The sequence below is a fragment of the Chiloscyllium punctatum genome, chromosome 9, assembly GCF_047496795.1.
Source record: "Chiloscyllium punctatum isolate Juve2018m chromosome 9, sChiPun1.3, whole genome shotgun sequence".
Lineage (NCBI taxonomy): Eukaryota > Metazoa > Chordata > Chondrichthyes > Orectolobiformes > Hemiscylliidae > Chiloscyllium > Chiloscyllium punctatum.
The window spans coordinates 1531113-1555556 of record NC_092747.1 but is presented as its reverse complement, the minus strand read 5'-3'; the positions used below and the strand labels follow the sequence as shown (position 1 = coordinate 1555556).

General features: G+C 43.4%; 1 protein-coding gene across 1 annotated transcript in view; it reads right to left on the bottom strand.

Moving 5' to 3' along the window:
• The window catches only part of ilk (integrin-linked kinase), a 75929-nt gene that overhangs the window by 14037 nt on the left and 37448 nt on the right, over positions 1 to 24444 (bottom strand). The window contains exons 3-7 of the mRNA XM_072576670.1: positions 18436 to 18601; positions 13933 to 14028; positions 11672 to 11768; positions 6930 to 7013; positions 4302 to 4387 (exon numbers count right to left, since the gene is read on the bottom strand). Of these exons, the coding sequence (XP_072432771.1) occupies positions 4302 to 4387; positions 6930 to 7013; positions 11672 to 11768; positions 13933 to 14028; positions 18436 to 18601 (529 nt within the window). The remainder of the gene's footprint in view (positions 1 to 4301; positions 4388 to 6929; positions 7014 to 11671; positions 11769 to 13932; positions 14029 to 18435; positions 18602 to 24444) is intronic.

The following is a 24444-nucleotide window of genomic DNA, read 5'->3' as shown; positions in this document are numbered from 1 at the left end:
ATTTGAGGGTGCATACATGAGGATCATTAGATTAGATTAGATTAAATTACATTACAGTGTGGAAACAGGCCCTTTGGCCTAACAAGTCCACACCGACCCGCCGAAGCGCAACCCACCCAGACCCATTCCCCTACATTTACCCCTTCACCTAACACTACAGGCAATTTAGCGTGGCCAATTCACCTGACCTGCACATCTTTGGACTGTGGGAGGAAACCGGAGCACCCGGAGGAAACCCACGCAGACACGGGGAGAATGTGCAAACTCCACACAGTCGCCTGAGGCGAGAATTGAACCCGGGTCTCAGGCGCTGTGAGGCAGCAGTGCTAACCACTGTGCCACCATGCCGCCCACAATCAAGGTCGGCACAACATCGTGGGCTGAAGGGCCTGTTCTGTGCTGTACTTTTCTATGTTCTATGTTCTAAAGTACTCAAACTGTAGTATTTCCAGTCAATATTTGGAAATTTAAAGTCCCCAAAACAACTACCCTGTCATTCTTGCTCCTGTCCAGAATTATCTTTGCTATCCTTTCTTCTACATCTCTGAAACTATTCAGAGATCTATAGAAAACTCCCAACAGGGTGGCCTCTCCTTTCCTGTTTCTAACCTCAGCCCATACTACCTCAGTCGAATGTCCTTTCTGCCATAATACTGTCCTTGATGAACAATGCTACACCTCCTCCTCTTTTACCACCTTCCCCATTCTTAATGAAACATTTAAACCCTGGAACCTGCAACAACCATTCCTGTCCCTGCTTTATCCATGTCTCTGAAATGGCCACAACATCGAAGTCCCAGGTATCAACCCATGCTGCAAGTTCACCCACCTTATTCCGGATGCTCTTAGCGTTGAAGCAGACACACTTCAAAGCACCTTCCTGCTTGTCAGTGAACTTGTGTGGCCTTGTAACCATATTTCTGACATCTTAACTGCCATTTAACTACTCTCAACTTCCTGTACACTGGAACTACAATTTAGGTTCCCATCCCCCTGCTGAATTAGGTTAAACCCTCCCAAATAGTGGTCATTGAATATTGGAACGATTTGAGGTGAATTTTCTCAGTGATCATTATCAGAAGCCTTGCTTTTTCTGATATACATTAATGATCTGTATCTTGCTGTGCATGGGACAATTTCAAAATGTGCCGATAACACTCTGGAGAATTGTAAACTGTGAGGAGGACAGTGTCAAACTCCAAAGGGACATTGACAGGTTGGTAAAGTGGCTAATGAGGTTCTAGTCGGACAAGTGTGAGCTGATAGAGTTTGGTTGGAAGAACACTGAAAGACAATATAACATAGGTGTTACAATTCTAAAGGGGGTATCGGAGCAGAGAGAGCTGAGTGTATATCTGTAGAGATCATTGAAGGTGGCAGGACTGGTAGAGAAGGTGGTTAATAGAGCAGGCAGTATCCTCGGCTTTATTAATAGTGGCATAGAGTACACAAGCAAGGTGGTGATAGTGAACTTGTACAAAACACTTGTCAGACCTCTGCTGCAGTAATATGTATAGTGGTTGGCACCATATTACAGGAGAAAGTGAGGACTGCAGATGCTGGAGATCAGAGTTGAAAATGTGTTGCTGGAAAAGCGCAGCAGGTCAGGCAGCATCCAAGGAACAGGAGAATCGACGTTTCGGGCATCAGCCCTTCTTCAGCGGCACCATATTACAGCAAAGATGTGAATGCATTGGAGAAAGTGCAGAAGTGATTTACCAGAATGGTCCCAGGAATGAGAAACTTCAGTAATGAGGAGAGTTTGAAGACACTGGGACTGTTCTCATTGGACAGAAGACAGCTGAGAGGAGACTTGGAGATTTCTAACATCATGAAAGAGAAAAGCTGTTCCGATATTAACTGGGGCAAAATGGGGGCAGCATATATTTCAGGTCATGTTCTAAAGAAGCAAAGGCTGTGAGAGAGAGAGAAAAAAACTGTTTTCATCCAATAAATAAATAGGGTATGAAATGCACTGCCTGGAAACATGATGGAGACAGGTTCACTTGAGGAATTCAAGAAGACGCTGGAGAATTATTTGGATAGAAATAAGGTGCAAAGGTTTAGAGAAAAAGCAGGAATTAGGCACTGGGTAACGATGAACGTTTGAAGAGCTGGCGCAGGCATGCTGTGCTGACTGGCCTCGTCCTCCTCGTAACAATTCCGTGATTGTATGAGTCTTGTTCCTATGAGGAGACTGGGCCTGTACTGACTGGCATTTAGAAGAATGAGAGGTGATCTCATGGAAACTGATAAAATTCTTAAAAGGGCTAGACAGACTAGATTCAGAAAGGAAAACAAAAAGTGCTAGGGAAACTATGCAAGTCTGGCAGAGTCTGTGGAGAAAACAGTTAAGATTTCAAGTCCAATAGGACTCCTCTTCAGAAGAGTCATACTGGACTTAAAACATTAACTCTGTATCTCTCTCCGTAGATGCTGTCAGACCTGCAGAGTGACTCCAGCATTCTCTGTGTGTTTCAGTATTTCCAGCATCTGCAGCATTTTGCCTTTAGCTGCAGGAAAGATATTCGCCCTGACTGTGATATTTTGAACCAGGGAACAGAGTCTCAGCTTATGCGGTAAAAGCAGGAAAGTGGAGTTAAAGATTATTGGATCAGCTGCGATTTTATTGAATGCCAGAGGATGATGTGCGAGTCATACACAGACTTGATGTGCTGCATCATAGAATATAGGAGAGACACTAAATCTATCCTGGCCCCACTTTCCAGCACTAGGCCCATAACCCTGAATGTTATAACATTTCAAGTGCTTATCCAAGTACTTTTTTCAAAGTTGTGAGGTTTCCTGCCTCAACTCCCCTCCCAGGCAGCACATTCCAGACTCCCACCAACCTCTGGGTGAAAAATGCTTTGCTTAAAACCCCTTTAAATTTCTCACCTTTCACCTTAAAATTGTGCCCTCTTGTTATTGACCCTTTAAAATAAGGAATCAGTTGTTTTCTATTCACCCTGTTCATGATCTTCTATACCTCAATCAGAACCCCTTCAACCTTCTTTGCCCCAAAGAAAACAACCAGAGTTTATCCAGCCTCACTTCATCGCTAAAATACTCCATCCCATGAAACATCCTGGTCAAACTTTTCTGCATGCACTCCAGTGCAATCTGACCAATTCTTTGATATACCCCTGGAACCCAATATCTTCTTCCTTACTGTCAGCCACTTGGCCAATCCTCATATTACCCACAAATTTACTTATCATTGCTCCCAAGTTCTCAGCTCTATCATTTACGAATATCACAAAAAGGCAGCCAGCACGGACCCTTTGGTAGAACACTTCACACTGGCTCCTGTCACACAAACAGCCTTCTACCATTAGTCTCTGTCGCTTGTCACAATGCCAATTTTAGATCTAACTTGTCAAGTTACTAAGGACCCATGTGCTTTTACCTTCTTTTGCAGTCCCCTATGTGTCTTATAGTCATACTGAATAAAAGGAAAGGCATTAGTGAGGTGAGTGGAACAAGTTCACTTAGAGGTGGAGAATCTTTGGAATTCTCTATCTCAGAAGCTGTGGAAGCTCAGTCATTGAGAAGGTCTAAGACAGAGACTTACAGGTTTGTACTTACTGTTGACATCAATGAAGAGGGGGATAATGCAAAAATATGACATTGAGGTAGATGATCAGCTAAGATTCAGAATGTCAGAAGGGCTCAGGGAATTGAATTGCTTACTCCTTCTCCCATATTCCTTTCTAGCTCAGACAGCCCTCTTACACCCTGACATGTTCCCATTCAATCATCTCTAATTCCTCTCGATTCCAACGAGGCTACCTGCTAAACCTTTCCTTTTGAAGTAAACCCCTCAGCCCAGCTATTACAAGTAAATATTTTCTGAGCTGCCTCCAAAGCAGTGTCCCACCTTGCCACTTAAGAGGTCGAAACTACAATCAGTACTCCAAGTGTGGGCTCACCAATGCTCTGCACAATAAGAACAAGTGTTTTGTAATTCCTCTGCATTTAAATAATATTCTGCTTTTTTGTCCTCCCTGCCAAAGTAAACAGCCTCATATTTTCCCAAATTATACTTCAATTACCAAATTTCTGCCCATACTTAATCTTGAACATATCCCTCTTTCCACTCTGTGTCCCCCTCAGAGCTTGTTTGGCTCTCAGCCTTTCACGGAGGTTGGGGAATGATTGAGAGTGGGCAGAGAAGGAGCTGAAGAGCGTTTCCAAGAAGACATGGACATATTTTATTGAGCTTTAACTTGGCTGCTGAGCCAGACCTATTTAAACAACAAACACAGTTCTGGATATTGACTTGGCTCAGGGCAGTTTACCTCTCCAGAGTGGTTCTCATTGATTTTATGATTCAGGGTCAGCTGTTTGAAGTCAATGCCAGCGTGCTTATTCAATGTTCCATTTCCTGTAAGACAAACAGCAAAGAAATTAATTCCAATCTCCATATGTCCCAGTACCTAACCATACTATGGAGTAAGAGTCCACCCCCTACCTCATATATCACATCTGGCTCCATCCAACATAGCCATCGAAGCTGATACATCTCAACATTTCAAAGAGCAAAGGGGCTAGTGTGATTCAATGCTGGGGGTTTGGCATTTCAACTAACAAGCAACCCACTCGAATAAAAGGGGAAGCTGGGGATGTAGGATTTCCAAAAGACATTTGATAAGGTGCCACATCAGAGGTTATTATATAAAATGAGATCTCATGCACATGATAACATAGCAGCGTGGATTGAAGATTGGCTTACAGAATAGACAGCAGCCATAAAGTTAGCAGGGGGTGGTAGTGGAGTGGTAACGTTATTGGACTAGTGATCCAGACAAGGGTTCAAACCTCCCACCCCCACGGTAGATGGTAAAAACTGAATTCAATGAAAATCTTGAATAAAAAGCTGACCTCATGATGACCATGTGGTCAACACTCTCAAATTTCATCTGGTTCACTAATGTCCTTTAGGGAAGCAAACTTGCTGTTCTTACCCAGACTGATCTACATCTGACTCCAGAGTCACTCTCACTGCCCTCTGGGCAATGAGGGATGTATAACAAATGTTGGCCTAGCAACTGATGCAACACACTGTGAACAAATACTTTAAATATTTGTTTTAATTATTTAAACTGTCATTTTTGAGTAGGCAGGATGCAATTATTGGAATGTCACAGGATCAGTGCCAGGATCTCAATTATTTACAATGATTTGAAAGGATGGCTGTTAAATTCACTGATGGTACAAAGATAGGAGAGTACTTAGTGAAGAGAAGTCTGCAAAGGGATTAGAGACAGATTAACTGGGTGGGCAATAACTTGGCAGATGGAGTATAATGTGGGAAAATGTGAATGTGTTCACTTCGGCAGGAAGAATAGAGGAGCAGCAAATTATGTTGTAACTTTTACACTGCAAGAGACTGCAGAACTTGTAGATCAGAGGGATCTGGGTGTTTTGGTACAGGAATCACAAAATGTGATCACTGAGTGACGAGGAAGGTAAATGGCATGTGGTTAGTTAGTGCAAAAGGAATGGAATATCCACGTACATTGCTACTGTTGTACAAAGCATTGGTGAGACCATACCTTCAGCACAATGCAGTTTGCACATCAAACTTTAAGAAAGGACACCATTGTATTTGAAATAGTTTAGAGGTTTACTTGACTGATTCCTGGGATGGCTTGTTTTTGTTAAAATTGCGGCTTGGAATGTGAGAGTCACTGGCTAGGTAGTTTTGCACATTGTCAGTTAGATATCAGGGTTGTCATTGTACTGGAATAGCTTGCTAAGGGTGTGACAAGTTTGGAGCAGGAGTCTTCAGTACTTTTGCCAGAATGGCATCAGAACACATAGCCTTTGCAGTATCCAGTCTCCACTATTTCTTGATACCACATGGAGTGTTTCAAATTGGCTGAAAACTGTCCATCTATGATGCTGGGGACTTCTGGGGGAAGCTGAGATGAAACATTCACTCATCACTTCGAGCTGAAGACTGTGGTGAATGTTTCACCTTACCTTTTGCACTATCTGCCGGTGACCCCCATCAGCGAGAACAGGGCCATTTATGGAAGCTCCTTTCCAATTTAATGGTTTACCATCATTCACTACTGGATGTGGCAGGACTGCAGAGCTTAGATCTGATCCACTGTCGTGGGACTGCTTAGCTCTGTCTATCATTTGCTGCTTAGAGCATAAGTACTAGTAGCAGGAGGCTGCAATTCAGCCCTTTGAACCTGCTCTGCCATTAGATACAATCCTGGCTGATCTCATCTTGGCCTCAATCCCACTTTCCTGCCTGCTCCCCACAACCCATTATTACTTTAAAAATCTGCCTATCTCCTCTTTAAATTTACACAATGTCTCAGATTCCACCGGACTCCAGGCCAGTAAATTCAACACATTCAGAACCCTTCGGGGAGAAGAAATTTCTCATCTCTTTTTTTAAATCGGCTATCTGTCCAATGCTATTAAAATTGCCCTTCCCCTAGTTTAAACCCTTAACTTCTGCATTTAAAATGGAAAGTCTCCAAGTTTTCATATGAGAAATGGTTGGACAGGTTCAGCCTGTGTCCACTGCTGTTTAGAAGAATCAGAGTATGCTTCCCTTTGTGGGAGAGACAAGAACTAGTGAAATCAGTTTCAAAATAATAGACCTTCTATTTAAGACGAGAGGTTTTTTTTCTTTGAGGGTTTTTAAGTCTAAGCAATTCTCTTCCTCAAATGATGGATTTGGGTCCCTGAATATTTTTAAGATAGACTTAGATTGACTCCCTTGTGACTCAAGAATCTAAGAGGTTCAGGAATAGGTGAGAAAGTAGAGTTCAAGTCATGATCTTGTCACTTGATCTTTTCTTATCTGATTATTCCCATGCTTCTCAATTGCTCTTGGCTCAGATACAATCAATCATAAATTCCATCATGATCAAATCTGAATAAAAGCTAGGGGGTTCACTGACGGGGGCGAGTGCGAGTTGTCCCTTTCCAGAAAGTGTCCTTGTAGGGTACTTTTGTCAGACTCTGGCCCAGCTTCTCTGCATGTTCTGTGATGAAAAAAAGACAAAAAGAGTGTTAAAAGTGAGATGAACAACAATAAAAGAGCATTAACACAAGTTGGAGCCTCTCAAACCCTGTATCGTACAGTTCAAATTGATCCCAGTCTCTGACACCAACTTAACACAGGATAGAATGAGAAAGCTCCATGTACAAGGAGGAAGGTATGTGGACCACTGCACTGAACCACACATGGTCAGCAGTCACAGGGAGATCACATTAGTTCACTTGATTAAAAATGAGCAGAGTTTGTAATTTCTATCTACAAATAAAAACATTCCACTCCACAACATCTCAGTTTTCTGCCTCTACCACATTCTTTTTGGTTAATTAATTTTTCTGAATGATGAATTCAAGAAATGAAGACATCCAACAAGAATGTAGGATCGGGAGGGTCCATTCATCCCTTGAGTTTGTCCAACTTTACAATTAAGATGATAGCTGCTGTGTACCTAAACATCACCTACACACTTACCCTCAAGCTTCGAATCCACATCACCCAATAAATTTGATGAGTTTCAGTTCTGCCCAAAGCCAGTGTCTTTTTGGGGGAAGGGAACAGTGGATTCTCACTCACTTGATGTCAAGTAGCTCCTCACATCATCCCTGAAGGGCCTGACTCTAAAGCAAATGCTCTGTCTCCTCATTCCCAGACGAAATCATTTCTACATATGTTTGAGGTGTGATTATATACAGAGACCAAGTGGGGCTTGAACCCAGGCCTCCTAGCCCTGTATCTACACTGCCACCATGCCACAACAGCCCTCTTAGGAAATCATGTTTTCCACTTCTACATCAGTTCTACTGCTATTAAACCATTTAATTAGTTTAAATCATTCAATTAGATCACCCCTCAATCTTGTCAATATCCCATACAACCTGATCTCGGGACATTCTGGTGGAAATGCGCTGTGCTTTTCAAGGCCGATGTATCCTTTCTGAGGCGTATTAATGCCAGGTGGCACTGAACCGGAGCATTATTCAACTGGAGCAGAGCTTCTGTGGGTTTTATTTGTTCATGACATGTTGCTTTCTTTGAAAAAGTCAGAATTTGTTACCCACCCCTAATTTCCCCTTGAAATATATAGTTTGCACTCAGTTCCTAGCTTCTCTGACGAGTCTAACATCTTCTCCGCCTCTCGGTATTCTGTAAGTTTCAATTAAATCCTCCCATATCCTTCTAAACCCACTGAGTACAGACCCAGGGTCCTAACTGTTCCTCATATGACAGGTTCTTCATTTCTGGGATCATTCTTGTAAGCCTCCTCAGTGGCCTCCTTCAAGGCCAGCACATCCTTTCTTAGATAGTGTGCCCATAACTGCTCATAACATTCCAACTGCGGTCTGTCTGGAGCCTTATACGATCTGAGAGGACATCTCTGTTCTTGTATTCTAGCCCTCTTGAAATGAATGCTAGTTTCCTGGTCACCATCACTGAGACTAGCTTTTTAATTGAATTTAAATTCCACCAGCTTCCATGGGGGATTTAAACTTTGAGCATTAGCCTAGGTATCTGAATGATTAGTCAAGTGATATTATCACTACATCACGATCTTACTCGATTGCCAGCTGTATGAATGCCTCAAACATGTCACAAATCTTATCTCTGTATGCATTTACTCCCAAAGACTCAAATCCCACAGGTCAAGGTTGATTCTAAATGCAATCTAGCCAGTTGTGCCCAAGTCCCAGGACCAGATTAAACATTGCAATGGGAAAAATTAGCTCAGAAAATGTGGCAAAACATGATATCACTGAGTCAAGTCATACAGACAGGAATCACATGCAGAGGTAAGAATTGTAACTTATTTGAGACAATTGTTTAAGAGGCATTTAAATGGATATTTAGAGAGACAGGGAATACCAGGATATAGATCAGGTGCAAACAGCTGGGATGAGTTCAGATGGTCAGCGCTGACGTGGCAGGATGAAGGGCTTATTCCTGTGTTGTACTATTCTATGTTCCTGAAAGGCTGACAATACAGGAAGTTATAGTGGTAACATTACTAGACTCATCATCCCAAAGATCCAGGCTGATGATTATGGATTCAGGTTCAGTTCCCAGCATGGCAGCTGGTGGAACTAAAATTCAATTAATGAACCAGGAAATAAATGCAAGTCACCATAATTGTGACAGTAAAACTTATCAGTTGTTGTAAAAACCCATATGTTCCACTACTGCCCTTTGGGAAGGAAATCCACTATTCTTTGTACCCTTGAGGTAACTCGTACACTTGCACACCAACGAGTCGCTTTGCACGGAAAAAGGGTTTTGATTGGGGTCAGAGTCCCCAGGGTATTACAAGGGGCTCGAGTCCCCTTGAGAAGTAAAGTGAGGAAGGGGTTAAGGTCCCCTGGAAAAAGGAGTTTGGATTCCTCCAGTGGTGAGATTTGAGGCTCTGGAGCAAAAAAAAAAGTTAGAAACCAGGAACTTCAAAGGAAAACACTTAAACAGAATTTGGTACTTTTGAAAGTTATCGCCTTTGACCTCCACACCTCCCCTTTGAAGTACTTTTAGGGCAACATGGTGTCAACGGGAAAAGGGGGAGAAAGTGAACCCAGTCCGCTCGGATTCCGACAGTAAAGTACATTAACCACCGGGGAAGCTTTATCTGGGTTTTTGTTGTGGGAGTCTCAGTTTCTGGGCAGTGGACTCAACTCGGTGAGTCTTTCTTCTGGGAGAAGAGAGTGGCTTGGACTGTGACACCATGTGGTCCGCTGTGAGGATTTTCTTTTCTTCAGTAAATACAATTTCATCAAGAGGATGCGGAAAAAATTAGATTAGATTACAGTGTGGAAACAGGCCCTTCGGCCCAACAAGTCCACACCGACCCGCCGAAGCGCAACCCACCCATACCCCTATATTTACCCCTTACCTAACACTGTGGGCAATTTAGCATGGCCAATTCACCTGATCTGCACATCTTTGGAGTGTGGGAGGAAACCGGAGCACCCGGAGGAAATCCACGCAGACACGGGGAGAACGTGCAAACTCCACACAGTCAGTCGCCTGAGGTGGGAATTGAACCCGGGTCTCTGGCGCTGTGAGGCAGCAGTGCTAACCACTGTGCCACCATGCCGCCCATCAAAAAAGATGAGAAGTGCTGAAATTAAGATTGTACTAATACTTGGGTCGAAAAAGGAAGTTTCAATATAAATTGTGCCATGCGGAGAGAGTTTGATCATTAAATATTTTGGTTTGTTAAAATCCTGGTTCAGAAAATCCTTTCAAGTAACTCTTTTGCCTTGTTTGAATAAAGATCTCAAATCAATGTGTTTTGTGGGCTATGTTTTTACATTTAAATTGTACAACATTATGTCCTTTTTAAAATTATCAAACTTGCAAACTTAAAACAAACTGATTGGGGGCCTTGAGCCCCTGATTTGTTTGAAATTTTACAGTGCCGGTTAAAATTAAAACAATTGTGTCAGTGGTCACGTTTTAGCCAGATGAGAGTAATGTATTAAAATATTTTTGCTGCTGTGTTTTTAATGTAGTGCTCACAAAAAGAAGACTGCATTTTAATTTTGATGTTTTGTTAAGATTTTAGAGAATATTAGAACTTGAGGCGGAGCTGTTTCAGTTCTGTTAATTATTGTTAAGAATTCAGTGCCCCCCTTCATATTGCAAATTCAAAGAATGCTGATCTCTATCAAAGTTGCCACTGTAATTCTGACTGTTTTATTTGGCAAGTTTCATTTGGAGAACATATTTTAATATATTCTGCATTTGTTTCCCATGAATAGTTGAGATTTAAATCTGAACTGAAACTGCCTCTTCAATGACTTAAGCACAGGAAACATTTTGTTATTTTCTATGCCCCCACATACCTACCCTCCATTCCCAGCACCTTCCCATGCCACCACAACAGGTGTAAAACCTATGCCCACACCTTCCCCCTCACCCTTGTCCAATGCCCCAAAGGATCGTTCCATATCCAGTACAGATTTTCCTGCACATCCACCCACCTCATCTACTGTGTCCATTGCTCTCGATGTGGTCTCCTCTATATTGGGTAGACAGGATGCCAACTCGTGGAACGTTTCAGGGAACATCGCTGGGACACATGCACTAAACAACCCCATTGCCCTGTGGCTGACCACTTCAACACCCCCTCCCACTCCACCAAGGGCCTCCTCCACAGCCAAATCCTCAGCACCCGATGACAAGAGGAAGAACACCTCATCTTCCACCTTGGGACCCTCCAAGCACATGGCATCAACATCAACTTTGCTAGTTTCCTCATCTCCTCTCCCCTCCCCTCACCCCCCCCCCCCCCCCCCCCCCACCTCATCCCAGATCCAACCCTCTAACTTGGCACTGCCCTCTTCACTTGCCCATCTTCAGTCCCACCTATGTGTTCCCACCCTCCCCATCAACTTATCACAATCACCTCCCACCTGCATTCACCCCCACCCCACTCCCAGCCTCCGATTTACCCCTCAGCCTCCTGTCCCCCCACATTCCTAATGAAGGGCTCCTCAGATGTTGCGTGACCTGATTTCCAGGGGAGGGTCAGGAGCCAGATGGTTGAAGCTGAAAGGGTGGGTGGTTTATAAACAGCTGTGTACAGCAAAACCACAGTCACTTTGTAAATTTTACCGGAACCTTCACCATGTAACGAGTTGGATAAAGCAGTTTGCATACCCTTCAGTATCTCCCGTAAGTGCGCCTTTCCTTTGTCCAATGGGGTCTCTCCATACTTACTGCAGATGCTAACAAGGGCTCCACTGAGCACCAGATCCTGAAAGGAAAGAGACCACATTGACTACACACACATCTCCTGCTTCATAGATCCCGTGTACAGTATATTAAGGAATTATGTTGGAAGTTCACCACACAGTCCAGGCAGGCTCTCTTCACATTGTCAACAAGATCCATTCATTCTGACACTTCCCATTATCTTTGGTGACACTACATTTTCAATGTTCAATGTGAATCTCAGGCCAAAAATATACATAACAGGAAATTAAGTCTGATAATGGAGATTTTACAGTTTTGTGATACGCTTCAAGTGAGGAGAGGCCAGGACACTCAAGACAGAATGGATTCCCATTTTAAATCAGGTATTCTGCCTTGTCACTTAATTTCTGCCTGGTAATTTCCATAACAAGGGCTACCTTTATAAACCATGTAACCAAGCCCTCCTGGCAGTGATGATTCTGTGGCCTTCACATTGGTGGGAGAGTGTAGTTACAGGGTGACCAGTTGACAGAATGACTGAAAAATGTTACCAGGAACTGCACATAGAGTCATACAGCACAAAAACAAACCCTTCAGTCCAACCAGTCAGTGCCAAACATAATCCCAAACTAAACTTAGTCCCACCTGCCTGCTCCTGGCCCATATCCCTTCAAACCTTCCCTATTCATGTACTTATCCAAATGTCTTTTAAATATTGTAATTGTGTCCACATCCGCCACTTCCTCAGAAAGTGCATCCCATATGTGAACCACCAGTTTTTAAAAAGAAAGTATTTGTCCCTCCTGTATTTTTTAAAATCTCTCTCCTCTCACCTTAAAAATGTGCCATAGTCTTGAAATCCCCAATGCCAGGGAAAAGGCACCTACCATTAACCCTATCTATACTCTTCATGGTTTTATAAACCCCTACAAGGTCAGCTCTCAGCCTCCTATGCTCCAGTGAAAAAAGTCCAGCCCATCCAGCCTTTCTTTATAACTCAAACCTTTACACAGAGGGTGGTTCGCAACACCTTGGTAACCCTCGAATGAACACTCTCTGGCTTAATACGATCCACAATCCAGTATATAGCAACATATGTTGACATGGTTAAAAATCACACAACACCAGGTTATAGTCCAGCCAGGTTATAGGTTAGGATTGAGCCCTCCACTACCACCTGATGAAGGAGCGACACTCCGAAAGCTAGTGTGCTTCCAATTAAACCTGTTGGACTATAACCTGGTGTTGTGTGATTTTTAACTTTGTACACCCCAGTCTAACACCAGCATCTCCAAATTATGTTGACATGGTATGTGTTACAGGCTAGAATCTAATCCAAGTGTTTACGTATAGAATACATAGCCAGGTTATAGGAAGAGTTTGGAGGGATATGGGCCGGGTGCTGGCAGGTGGGACTAGATTGGGTTGGGATATCTGATCGGCATAGACAGGTTGGACCAAAGGGTCTGTTTCCATGCTGTACATCTCTATGGCTCTAGGAATGAATTAACAGCTGAGCACCCAAGCGAAAGCTCAGTCAATGCAGTGTGATTGTGCATTGTTTCACAAGAATTTCAGGAACTGGAATGCCTATCTGAGGCAGATGGAATGTTGGTTGCATTGGTGACTAGGAAACTTCCACTTCTGTGGGCTAATGATAACACTGCCAAAACAATTGATCCTTGCCCAATCAACAAAGCGCTCCCACTGGTAGAAGAGTTGCGAAACAGAGGACATCCATATAAGATGATAGATGGAAGAACTGACGATGACAAAGAAAAAAGATACCCAGCGAGTGGTTAGGGTCTGGAATGTACTGTCTGAGAGTGTAGGGGGAGACAGGTTTAATTGAGACATTCAAACAGAAATTAGAAAAGAATCTGAACAGGAATTGATGGGAATGAACAGATTTAATGGGAATGGTTATGGAAGTGGGGCTTGCTGAAGAGTCCTGCAGTGAGACAGCATAGGCTGGAGCAGCCAAATGTAATCCCCATACTTCCAAGTGTTTCGAGAAACCTCACACCCATCAGTATCTCACTGACAACACAGGAAGTGCAAATGTAACCTGATGAGCAAATCTTGGCACAAATCTATGCACATTGTGCAGTCCATGTTGGTCACAACATTTTAATCATACTGTAGATAGGCAAACCTTGGATTCGTGTAAAAACCGATCATTGGTGCGTGTCAGAAACCGTGAACACAGTGTGACAAGCTCTTACCTCGGCCACCTTATCATGACCCCAGAAACAAGCGTAGTGCAGTGGTGTGTTTCCATGTTCATTCACTGCGCTGACATCTGCTTTGCACTGGATAAGCTGTGGAGACAAATGCAGATGGTGATTCACCTGGACTTGACACAGACCCAACAAGATGGTGAGACGTATAGACCAGAGAGAGGGGACATGCCTTAAAGTGCGTGTGCTTGGTTTCCCTCTGCATATCAATACGCTATCTTGAGGTCTAGTGATGACCATAAGAGCCTAAGATGTGGGAACGTAATCACTTGGCCCATCGAGTTATGGCTGGTATGTTTCTCAAACCCATTCTCCTGCCTTCTCCCTGTAACCTTTGATCCCCTTACTAATCAATCATGTAACCATTGTCAATTGGCGTAAAAATCCATATGGTTCTCTAACATCTTTTTCAGAAGGAAATCTACCTTCCTGACCTGGTCTGGCCTACATGTGACTCCAAACTCATAGCAATGGGGCTGACTCTCAACTGCTCTCTGGGCAAATAAGGGATGGGCAAGAAATGCTGGCCTAGTCAGCAACGCCTTCAAGCCTCAGCAATATTTATGAACAGACATTCAGCCAGGGCAAGCAGAAAAAAGCAAATATAAATCTTGCATTCAAATTAAGAGCACGCAACTATGAACAAATAAAGCACAGGCATGCAAACACACAAACTGACCCATGGAGATCAGTAACGGGAACCCTGGCTGACATATTTCCTACTCTTAACTTGGGAACATTGAATGCAATTTGAACAACTTCACACAATCTCCTCTGCTTAACTCCACAAATTCAACCAAGGTGAGGCATGGAACACAAACCACCCTGTCGCCTTTCACCCAGGACCATGCTGCACGGCAGCCTCAGGAGGGAAGCCTTCAGGAAGCATGGGACAGAGCTAATCAGAGGTGGGGGAGAAGTTGGTGTTACTTTAAGGAGGGATAGGAGAGGTTGGATGAGTGACGGAAGAAGCGATGAAGTATTGAGATGGAATGGTGAGGTCGTTCTCAAGCCACACTGGACACAATCCTTCACCAAGTCGCGTCAGCTACTGGGCTCAGAGTTTGAGGTCATTTATAGATTCAAGATTGCAACAGTACCACATTTGAAAGAGTTAATAAACTGCATCAACAAGGTTGCCCAGCAGAACAAACCCATAGCTAGCAAGCAGCAATTGATGTGGTTCTGTTCGCCGAGCTGGGAATTTGTGTTGCAGATGTTTCGTCCCCTGTCGAGGTGACATCCTCAGTGCTTGGGAGCCTCCTGTGAAGCGCTTCTGTGATCTTTCCTCCTGCATTTATAGTGATTTGTATCTGCCGCTTCTGGTTGTCAGTTCCAACCTGAATGGCCTATTCCTGCTCCTATTTTCTGTTTTATACAACATATGCACAAAAAGATTTAATCCGAACAGAGACTGCCTCTGGTCAGAAGAGCAAAAGGAAGATATTCTCCCCGGATAAAATAACTGGCACATTACCTTGCGATGAGGGAGACACATTTTGGGCAGTAACAGTATCATGGGCTGCCAAAGACAAAGACAACTCTACTCTTGACACCAAACCCAGGCTAAATGGGGGACAGACCTTCTCAGTCTGTTTAACTGGTTGCAGTCCACAAGAAGCACCGTAAGATAAGGCCACAGATGTGACTTAAGATGATAACTCACACAAGTCCTCACATTCTGAGCAGATAGGGGAAGTCCAAAATGAGTTTTTTGCTTCGGTTTTCACCAAGGAAAGGGAAGGGACCTTGTTGTGAATGAAAACTTAGAGGAGCTGGGATACAGTCTTGAACAGATCAAGATTGATGATGTTGATGTGCTAGAAATTTTGGAAAACATTAAGATTGATAAGTCTTCCAGGCCAGACCAGATTTATCCCAGGCTGCACCGGGAAGCGAGAAAGGAGGTTGCTAAGCTGCTGGCGAGGATATTTGCCTCCTCACTCTTCACAGGAGTCATACCAGAGGATTGGAAGGAGGTGAATGTTGTTCCTCTTTCAAGAAGGGTAGTAGGGAAATCCCTGGCAATTACAGACCAGTCAGTCTTACATCTGTGGTCAGCAAAGTTTTGGAAAGAATTCTGAGGGATAGGATTTATGACTATTTGGCAAAGCATAGTGTGATTAAAGGCAGTCACCATGGCTTTGTGAGGGGCAGGTCATGCCTCACAAATCTTACTGAGTTCTTTGAGGAGGCGTCAAGACAGGTCAACGACAGTCGAGCAGTGGATGTGGTGTATATGGACTTCAGCAAGGCATTTGATAGGGTTCCCCATGGTAGGCTTATTCATAAAGTCAGGAAGTATGGGAGATTTGGTTATCTGGATTCAGAATTGGCTGGCTGACAGAAGGCAGAGAGTGGTTGTAGATGGAAAGCATTCTGCCTGGAGGTCAGTGTTGAGTGGGGTCCCGCAGGGCTCTGTTCTTGGGCCTCTGCTCTTTGTAGTTTTTATAAATGACTTGGATGAGGAGATTGAGGGGTGGGTTAGTAAAGTTGCAGATGACACAAAGGTTGGAGGTGTTGTCAATAGTATTGAGGGCTACTGCAGGCTGCAGTGCGACATAGACAAGATGCAGAGCTGGGCTGAGAAATGGCAGATGGAGATCAACCTGGATGCATTTTGGAAGGTCAAACTTGAATGCTGAATATAGGATTAAAGACAGGATTCTTGGCAGTGTGGGGGGACAGAGGGATCTGGGTGTTCAAGTGCAGAGATCCCTCAAAGTTGCCACCCAACTTGTTCAGAAAGCAGAGGGTGTTTTGGCTTTCATTAACAGGGGGATTGAGTTTAAGAGCCACGAGGTTTTGCTGCAGCTCTACAAGTCCCTGGTGAGGAGCTCCTTGGATGCTGCCTGAACTGCTGTGCTCTTCCAGCATCACTAATCCAGAATCTGGTTTCCAGCATCTGCAGTCATTGTTTTTACCTCGTTGATTTTAAGTCCCTGGTGAGACCACACTTGGAATACTGTGTCCATTTCTGGTCACCCTACTATAGGAAAGATACAGAGGCTTTGGAGAGGGTGCAAAGAAGGTTCACCAGGATGCTGCCTGGACTGGAGAGCCTGGTTTTTGAAGAAAGATTGAATAAGCTCAGAATTTTCTCTCTGGAGAGAAGGAGGAAGAGAGGAGACCTGATTGAGGTGTACAAAATAATGAGAGGAATAGATAGAGTCAATAGCCAGACTTTTCCCCAGGGCAGGGTTGACTGGTACGAGATGTCATAGTTTCAAGATATTAGGAGGAAGGTATAAAGGAGAGGTCAGAGGTAGATTCTTTATGCAGAGAGTTGTGAATGTGTGGAATGCATTGCCAGCGGTGGTGGTGGAAGCAGAGTTATTGGAGACATTTAAGCGACTGCTGAACATGCACATGGATAGCAGTAAGTTGAGGTTAAGTCACTATATTTTACATTAGGATTAAATCTCGGCACAACATTGTGGGCCAAAGGGCCTGTTCTGTGCTGTACATTTCTATGTTCTATTCCTTTCACTGTCCCTACTCTGTCCCTTCCAGTCCATTCCATTCCGTTCCCTCCTGTTCTAAGAGTAACCCAATTAGAACATTACAGCACAGTACAGGCCCTTCGGCCCTCGATGTTGCACCTAATTATGGAACAAGTGCACAGGGAAAAGTACTGAAGTGGAAATGTCAAGTTTAAAGTTAGGAACTGAGCAATGTGGGGATGGGAACATAGGTGGGGTTAAAGGACATGGGGGATACAAGAATGTGCATATGAGGATCTAAAATCTAGAATTAGATTGTCAGGAGTAATCATTTTTATGCATGCTTTTATTAACCACAAAATGGCTTCCTAATACAAACTAACAACAAAATGGTTTCAGCATGCAAATTAACACTGTGTTTAAAATGGCTTCAGGCTGCATTCCTGAGCTAATTGAATCAAAGATAAAGCAGAACTATGGACTCTTCACAGCATGGAAATTAACTAAGCTAGATCGGACATTACTAACTATTTTGGTTAACCTTGAAATGCAGGTGGGAAGAGATAAATGTGCAGTCAACATCTTTGTTTTCCAGAAAGTATTATTGGGTTAACCTGCTGCCCATTATGTCATTTATTATATTTTATTGGATTTACTCTGTAATTAGGACTATACTATTTCTTAAGAAACATTTCAAAAAAATTGCCTTTTTCTAAGTGAATTGGCGCAGTTTCTTCAAGGAACACCGGAGCTGTTAACCTCTGTGTTGCTGGACAAACCTGCGCCCGGCATAGAGAATAAACTACTATACTTGCTGAAACAGACCGTATTCCTGTTGATTATTTGACCAATCGCGGAACCGAGAGACACCTCTTGGAGGGTCAAGATCTTCACGTATAGGGAGATAGGTGGAGTTTGTGGGAAGGGCAAAGGTGTTTGTGAAAAAAAAAAGAGGTTGAGAAATGTGTTTGACCCTCTTAAAGATCTGAGAGTTCTGGAGCCTGCAAAACAGAATAGCTCCAACTGGCCCTGGAAACGTTCCTACCTTCTGTACAATGTCGCGGTGTCCATGGCTGGCAGCAAGGTGAAGTGGTGTATCATCACCTCGATTCATCACGTTGATCCGAGCTCCGCGCATTATCAACATGTCGACAACATTGGATCGTCCCTCACGGCAGGCCCAGTGGAGAGGACTGAAGCCATGGTCATCTCTGCAAAACCCGTAACATCACCAGTCAGACAGTAGCCAATGTAGTGACAGTGCCACGTGGTGGAGTAAAAGACACATCATTAGTCATTAGTTACTGAGCATGTCAGGATCACACTCAAGGTTCATTCAGTAACTGATTGTCAACTGGCACCAGATAAATGATCTACCAATAGCTGCAGGATTTGGGTGAGAATCCTCCTGGGTCAGTTGTATCAAACAGGGATTTTTAAAAAAATGTTCACAGGATGAGAGTGCTACTGGCTAGACCAGCATTTACTGCCTGTCCCTTGTTACCCAGAGGGTAGTTACAAGTCATCCACACTGTCTGGAGTCACATAGGAACAGCAATCAGCCATTGAGCCTCTTGAGCTGTTCAGCCATTCAATGAGATCATGGTTGATTTATGGCCTAACTCCATTTCCGTGCCTTTGATCCAAGTCCCTTTGCTAAACAAAACATTATCTATCTTAGATTTAAAATTAACAACTAATCTCACATCAACTGCTGTTTGTTTATGGAAGAGAGTTCCAAATCTCTACCACTCTTTAGGTGATGGAGTGCTTCCTAACATCTCTCCTGAATGATCTGGCCCTAATTTTTAGTTTATGCCTCTAAGTTCTAGAATCTCTCCTCATAGTGTAACCCCTTAAGTTCAGGTACCATTCTTGTATTCCCTCCAAGGTCAATATATCCTTCTGAAGGTATGGTGCCCAAATCTGTTCTCAGTAATCCAAGTAGCTGCAACCACATTTTTGCATAACTGCAGCATACCAAGTGCATCCTTATACTCCAGTCCTCTAGATACCAATGCCAGCATTTCACTAGCTTTCTTGATTGTTTTCTGCACCGGTTCATAGTACTTTAAAGATCCATACACCCGAACTCCCAATTCCCTTTGGACATCCACCACACTTATCTTCACACCCCAAGAAATTACACCCACTGCATTTACCTTCACATCCCGAGAAATTACATCCACCGCATGTACCTTCATACCCCGAGAAATTACATCCACGGCATTTACCTTCATACCCCGAGAAATTACATCCACGGCATTTACCTTCATACTGAGAGAAATTTCATCCACTGCACTGACCTTAACACCCCGAGAAATCACGTCCACTGCATTGATCTTCATACCGCGAGATTTTCCATCCACCGCACTTACCTTCATACCCTGAGAAATTACATCCACCGTATTTACCTTCATACCCCGAGAAATAATGCCCACCGCCCATACCTTCATATCCCGAGAAATTACATCGACTGCATTTACCTTCATACCCCGAGAAATTACATCCACCGCGTGTACCTTCACACCCCGAGAAATTACATCCACCGTATTTACCTTCATACCCTGAGAAATAACGCCCACCGCCCATACCTTCATATCCCGAGAAATTACATCCACCGTATTTACCTTCATACCCCGAGAAATTACATCCAATGCATTTATCTGCATACATCTATCTTTTCTCTGTCCAAAACAAATAACCCCACTTGCTCACATAGAACTCCATGTGTCAGTTTTATTCATGCATCTAGACTTTCAATATTGCTGTAATTTTATGCTATCATCTACACTGTCAACAATGCTGCCTCAGATTGTGTCATTAGCAAATGTGGATATATGACTTTCTATGCCAATTTCCAAGTTAATAAATAATTTGAATAATTGAGGTCTGGTCACATCCTTATGGGACACTGGTCATATCCTGTCAATCTGAGAAACTACCCACTACCCCTATTTTCTGTTGCCTGCAACTCAACCAATTTCCCATCTATGTCAGTAACTTGCCCTCACTTATTTGGGATTCTATGTTAGTTAACTAGTGTCTTACATGGGACTATATCAAATGCCTTCTGAAAGTCTATTTAAACCATATCTACAGACATTCTCCTGTCTACTATCTTAGTCACCTCTTCAAAATATTCAATAACGTTTGTCAGGTTTGAGCTATCCATGCTAGATTTTCCGATTAACTGAAAATTTTCAAAGTGTTCAGGTTACCTCATCCTTGATTATAGACTCCAATACTTTCCCCACCACATATTAGGCGAACTAGTCTGTTATTCCTTGGTTTCTCTTTCCCCGCTCTTTTAAAGAAATGGAATAATATGCAATTTTCCAACCCAGCGTGATGACTCCTGTACCTCGGGAATTTTGGAAGATAATAGTTAGTGTATCTACAATGTGCTCCCCTACTTCTCTTACCATCCTCACATGGAATAGGTCAGCTCCTGTAGTTTTGTCACTTGTTAGTATCATAATTTCACATTATCAAGGGTTTATTTAGAATAAGGTTATTTAGTCCCTGCTCCACTATTAACTCCGTTCAGACTTCCAGCAAGCTATCATTGAGGGCCGAAGGGCCTGCTCTGCGCTGTATTGTTCTATATTCCTTGTGTAATTTTGTAACAAAGTGATTGTGCAGAAATGGCAAGCGTGTAAACCGTCATTGAGAACATTCCCATTTCTGGTCTTCAATGGATCAGTAATGTTCCTGACCACCTGCTTTTCCTTTATGTAACTATAAAATATCTTCTTAGTGATTTTGATGGCCCTCGCAAGTTTCCTTTCATAATCCCTTTTTGTAGATGTTATAAGCTACTTGGACATGTAGGCCAGACTAGGTAAGGATGGCAGATTTCCTTCCGTAAAGGACATCAGAAAACCAGATGGATTTTTACATCAACTGACAGTGGTTACATGATCCCTATTAGACTAACTACTTATTCCAGATTTATATTGATCTCAAATTTCACTAGCTGACCTGGTGAGATTTAAACCTATGCTGGAGCCAGTAACATGGATATGCCACTATCTCCGATTGAAAACTTCATGTTCTTACACAGCTGTATCTCAATTCCCTCAGGGAAATAGCAACAGAGTGTAAGCAAAAAAAAAGTGCAAATATTTTCTGCCGGGAGAGAGAGAACATGAATGTGTACCATGCATGTTTCAACTCAGTAAGATAGGTGACAGCCATTCACTCATTCATTTTTTAGGCTTTTGTCTTTTATCTGCCATTGGGGCAGTCGAGAGAAGGTTCACTCAGCTGACCCTGGGTATGGAGGGACTGTCTTAGGGAATAGGTTGAGTAGATGGGAACTGCAGTCCTTAGAATTTAAAAGAATGAAAGGGGACCTTATTGAAACATATAACATTCTTGGGGATTTGACAAGGTAGATGCAGGAAAGTTGCTTCTCCTTATGGGCGAGTCTAGGACTAGAGGCCATAACACCTTAGTAAGCTCATTTCAGAGAGATTTGAGGAGGAACCTTTTCTCTTGGAGGGTAGTGAATTTTTAGAACTCTTCATCACAGAAGGCCATGTGGGGGAATGAGAGGTAACAGGAAAAGACAGTAAAGTGGAGTTGAGGATTTACAGATCAGCCATCTCATGGAATGGTAGAGTGGACTCAATGGACTGAATGTCTTAATTCTGCTTTGACACCCAGTGACCTGCTGGAAAGCAGAGGAGACCTCTGCAGGGGGATGGATCAGATCTAGAAATACTGGGTTCTTGAGGAAGAATTGAAATTGGAACAAGAAGCATCCTTGCTGGGCATGAAATCGATGTTGCCTCTTTAGTGGAATGGCATAATCCTTCCATGCAAAGGTGATTCACCAGGATTCGCCGCTCTGAAGGAGGGTCACAGGACACGAAATGTTGATTCTGCTTTCTCTCCACACATGCTGTCAGATCGGAGTTTTTCCAGCAATTTGAGATTTTGAATGAATTGTACATAACGCTAGCAAAGCCAAAGCTAGAGTACTGTGTGCAGTTCTAGTCACCACACTACAGGAAGGACTGTGACTATTCAGAGGAGATTCCTCATGATGTTGCCTGGACTGAAGCAATCAAGAGACCAGAGAAGGCTGACGGAGTGGGCAGGGTCTGATGAGGTGTACAGTGTTTTGAGGCACATTGGATAGATAGCTAGAAACTTATCCCAGTTGGAGACGGTTCAATAATGGGTGCCCATACATTCAGAGTAAAGGGTAGAAGATTTCAAAGGGATTTAAGGAAGATTTTTTTTCACCCCAGAGGGTGGCCACCTAGAACTCACTGCCTGCAACAATGGTAGAAGTTGGAAGCCTCGCAATACTTAAGCATTTAGACGATCACTTGAAACACATTGCATGCAAGGTTTTGGGCCAAGAGCAAGAGTAGATGATTGCCGAGAGTGGGGTGCTGGAAAAGCACAGAAGGTCAGGCAGCATCCGTGGAGCTTACACCTGAAACGTCGATTGTCCTGCTCCTTGTCCACACTGTTGACTCTGATCTCTTGCAGAGAGAGAGAGAGAGAGAGAGAGAGAGAGAGAGAGAGAGAGAGAGAGAGAGAGAGAGAGAGAGAGAGAGAGAGAGAGAAGAGAGAGAGCACGCAAGACAGACAGCATGTGAGAGAGAAAGCACGCAAGACAGCGCGATAAGTTTTGCCCAATGGCGGTGCTTTTTGCTCAGCTGAAACTGATCTAACAGTGCAAAAATCTGCCTGAGCTCTGGGAGGCGCTCAGTGAATGTCTGAAGCACATAGTTCTGTGGAAAGACCACGCTGGCAGCATGACTCAGTGTTTGGCAGCTTGCCAGCACTGCAGGCATCAGCAGCTGTAGTCAAGGATCTCTGAGAGACAAGAGAGCATAGATTGTAGGAGCCAGAATTGTGAAATTGAGCATACAACACATGAGTGAAACCCATAGACATCTGATACATTTAACTCAATCACCATACACCCAAGTACTGGAACAGGGCAGACCAATAAGTAGTTTTTAATGTCAATATATCTGGCTCACCATTTCCAGTCTGACACACTCGACTGCAGCACTTTGACCCAACTGAACATCCCACCTCTGCCCTGCCCTGCATGGCATTCCATTGTTCACATATCTTATTTTCAATGTTTTATCAAGATGGATAGGTTCTGTACTGTTTGGTTTGGATGCATGGACAGTTAATGTTGGAATGGGAACCATGCTTTTCATAAATATGTTATTGGGATGTGGGTGTCAATGGCTGAGCTGGCATTTACTATCCATCCTAATTACCTCGGAGAAGGTGAGCTGCCTTCACGAACCAGCCCATGAGCTGTTTTTTGACCCACAATGTCCTTAGGGAGGGAATTCCAGGATTTTGATCCAGTGACACTGAAGGAATGGTGATACATTTCCGAGTCAGGATCGCGAATGGCTTTTTAAAAAAAATACCATTGTGGGACATGGGCATCACTGGCTGGGCCAGCATTTATTGCCCATCCCTAGTTGTCCCTTGAGAAGGTGGGGGTGAGCTGCCTCCTTGAACCACCGCAGTTCACCTGCTGTGGGCTGACCCACAATGCCCTTAGGGAGGGAATTCCAGGACTCTGACCCAGCAACACTGAAGGAAAGACGTTATATTTCCAAGTCAGAATAGTGGGTGGCTTGGAGGAGAACTTGCAGGGGATGGTGTTCCCATGTACTTGCTGTACTTGTCTTTCTAGATGGAAGTGGTCATGGATTTGGAAGGTGCTGATGAGCACCTTCATCATGGCACACATTGTTGTCACTATGTATTGGTGGTGAAAGGTCTGAATACTAAAGGTGGTGGATGTGGTGTGAAGCAATTGGGCTGCTTTGTCCTGGATGATGACAAGCTTCTTGATTGTTGTTGAAGCTGCACCCATCCAGGCAACAGTGGAATGTCCCAACACATGAATAAAAGCAAAATAAATCATTTTGAAAGCGTCCATGCTGCTAGTGTAGCCAGTGTTTATAGGGCGAGTCCAGATCACTTTCTGCTCAATGGTAACATCCAGGATGTTGATAGTTGGGGATTCAATGATGTTAATATAACTGAATATCAA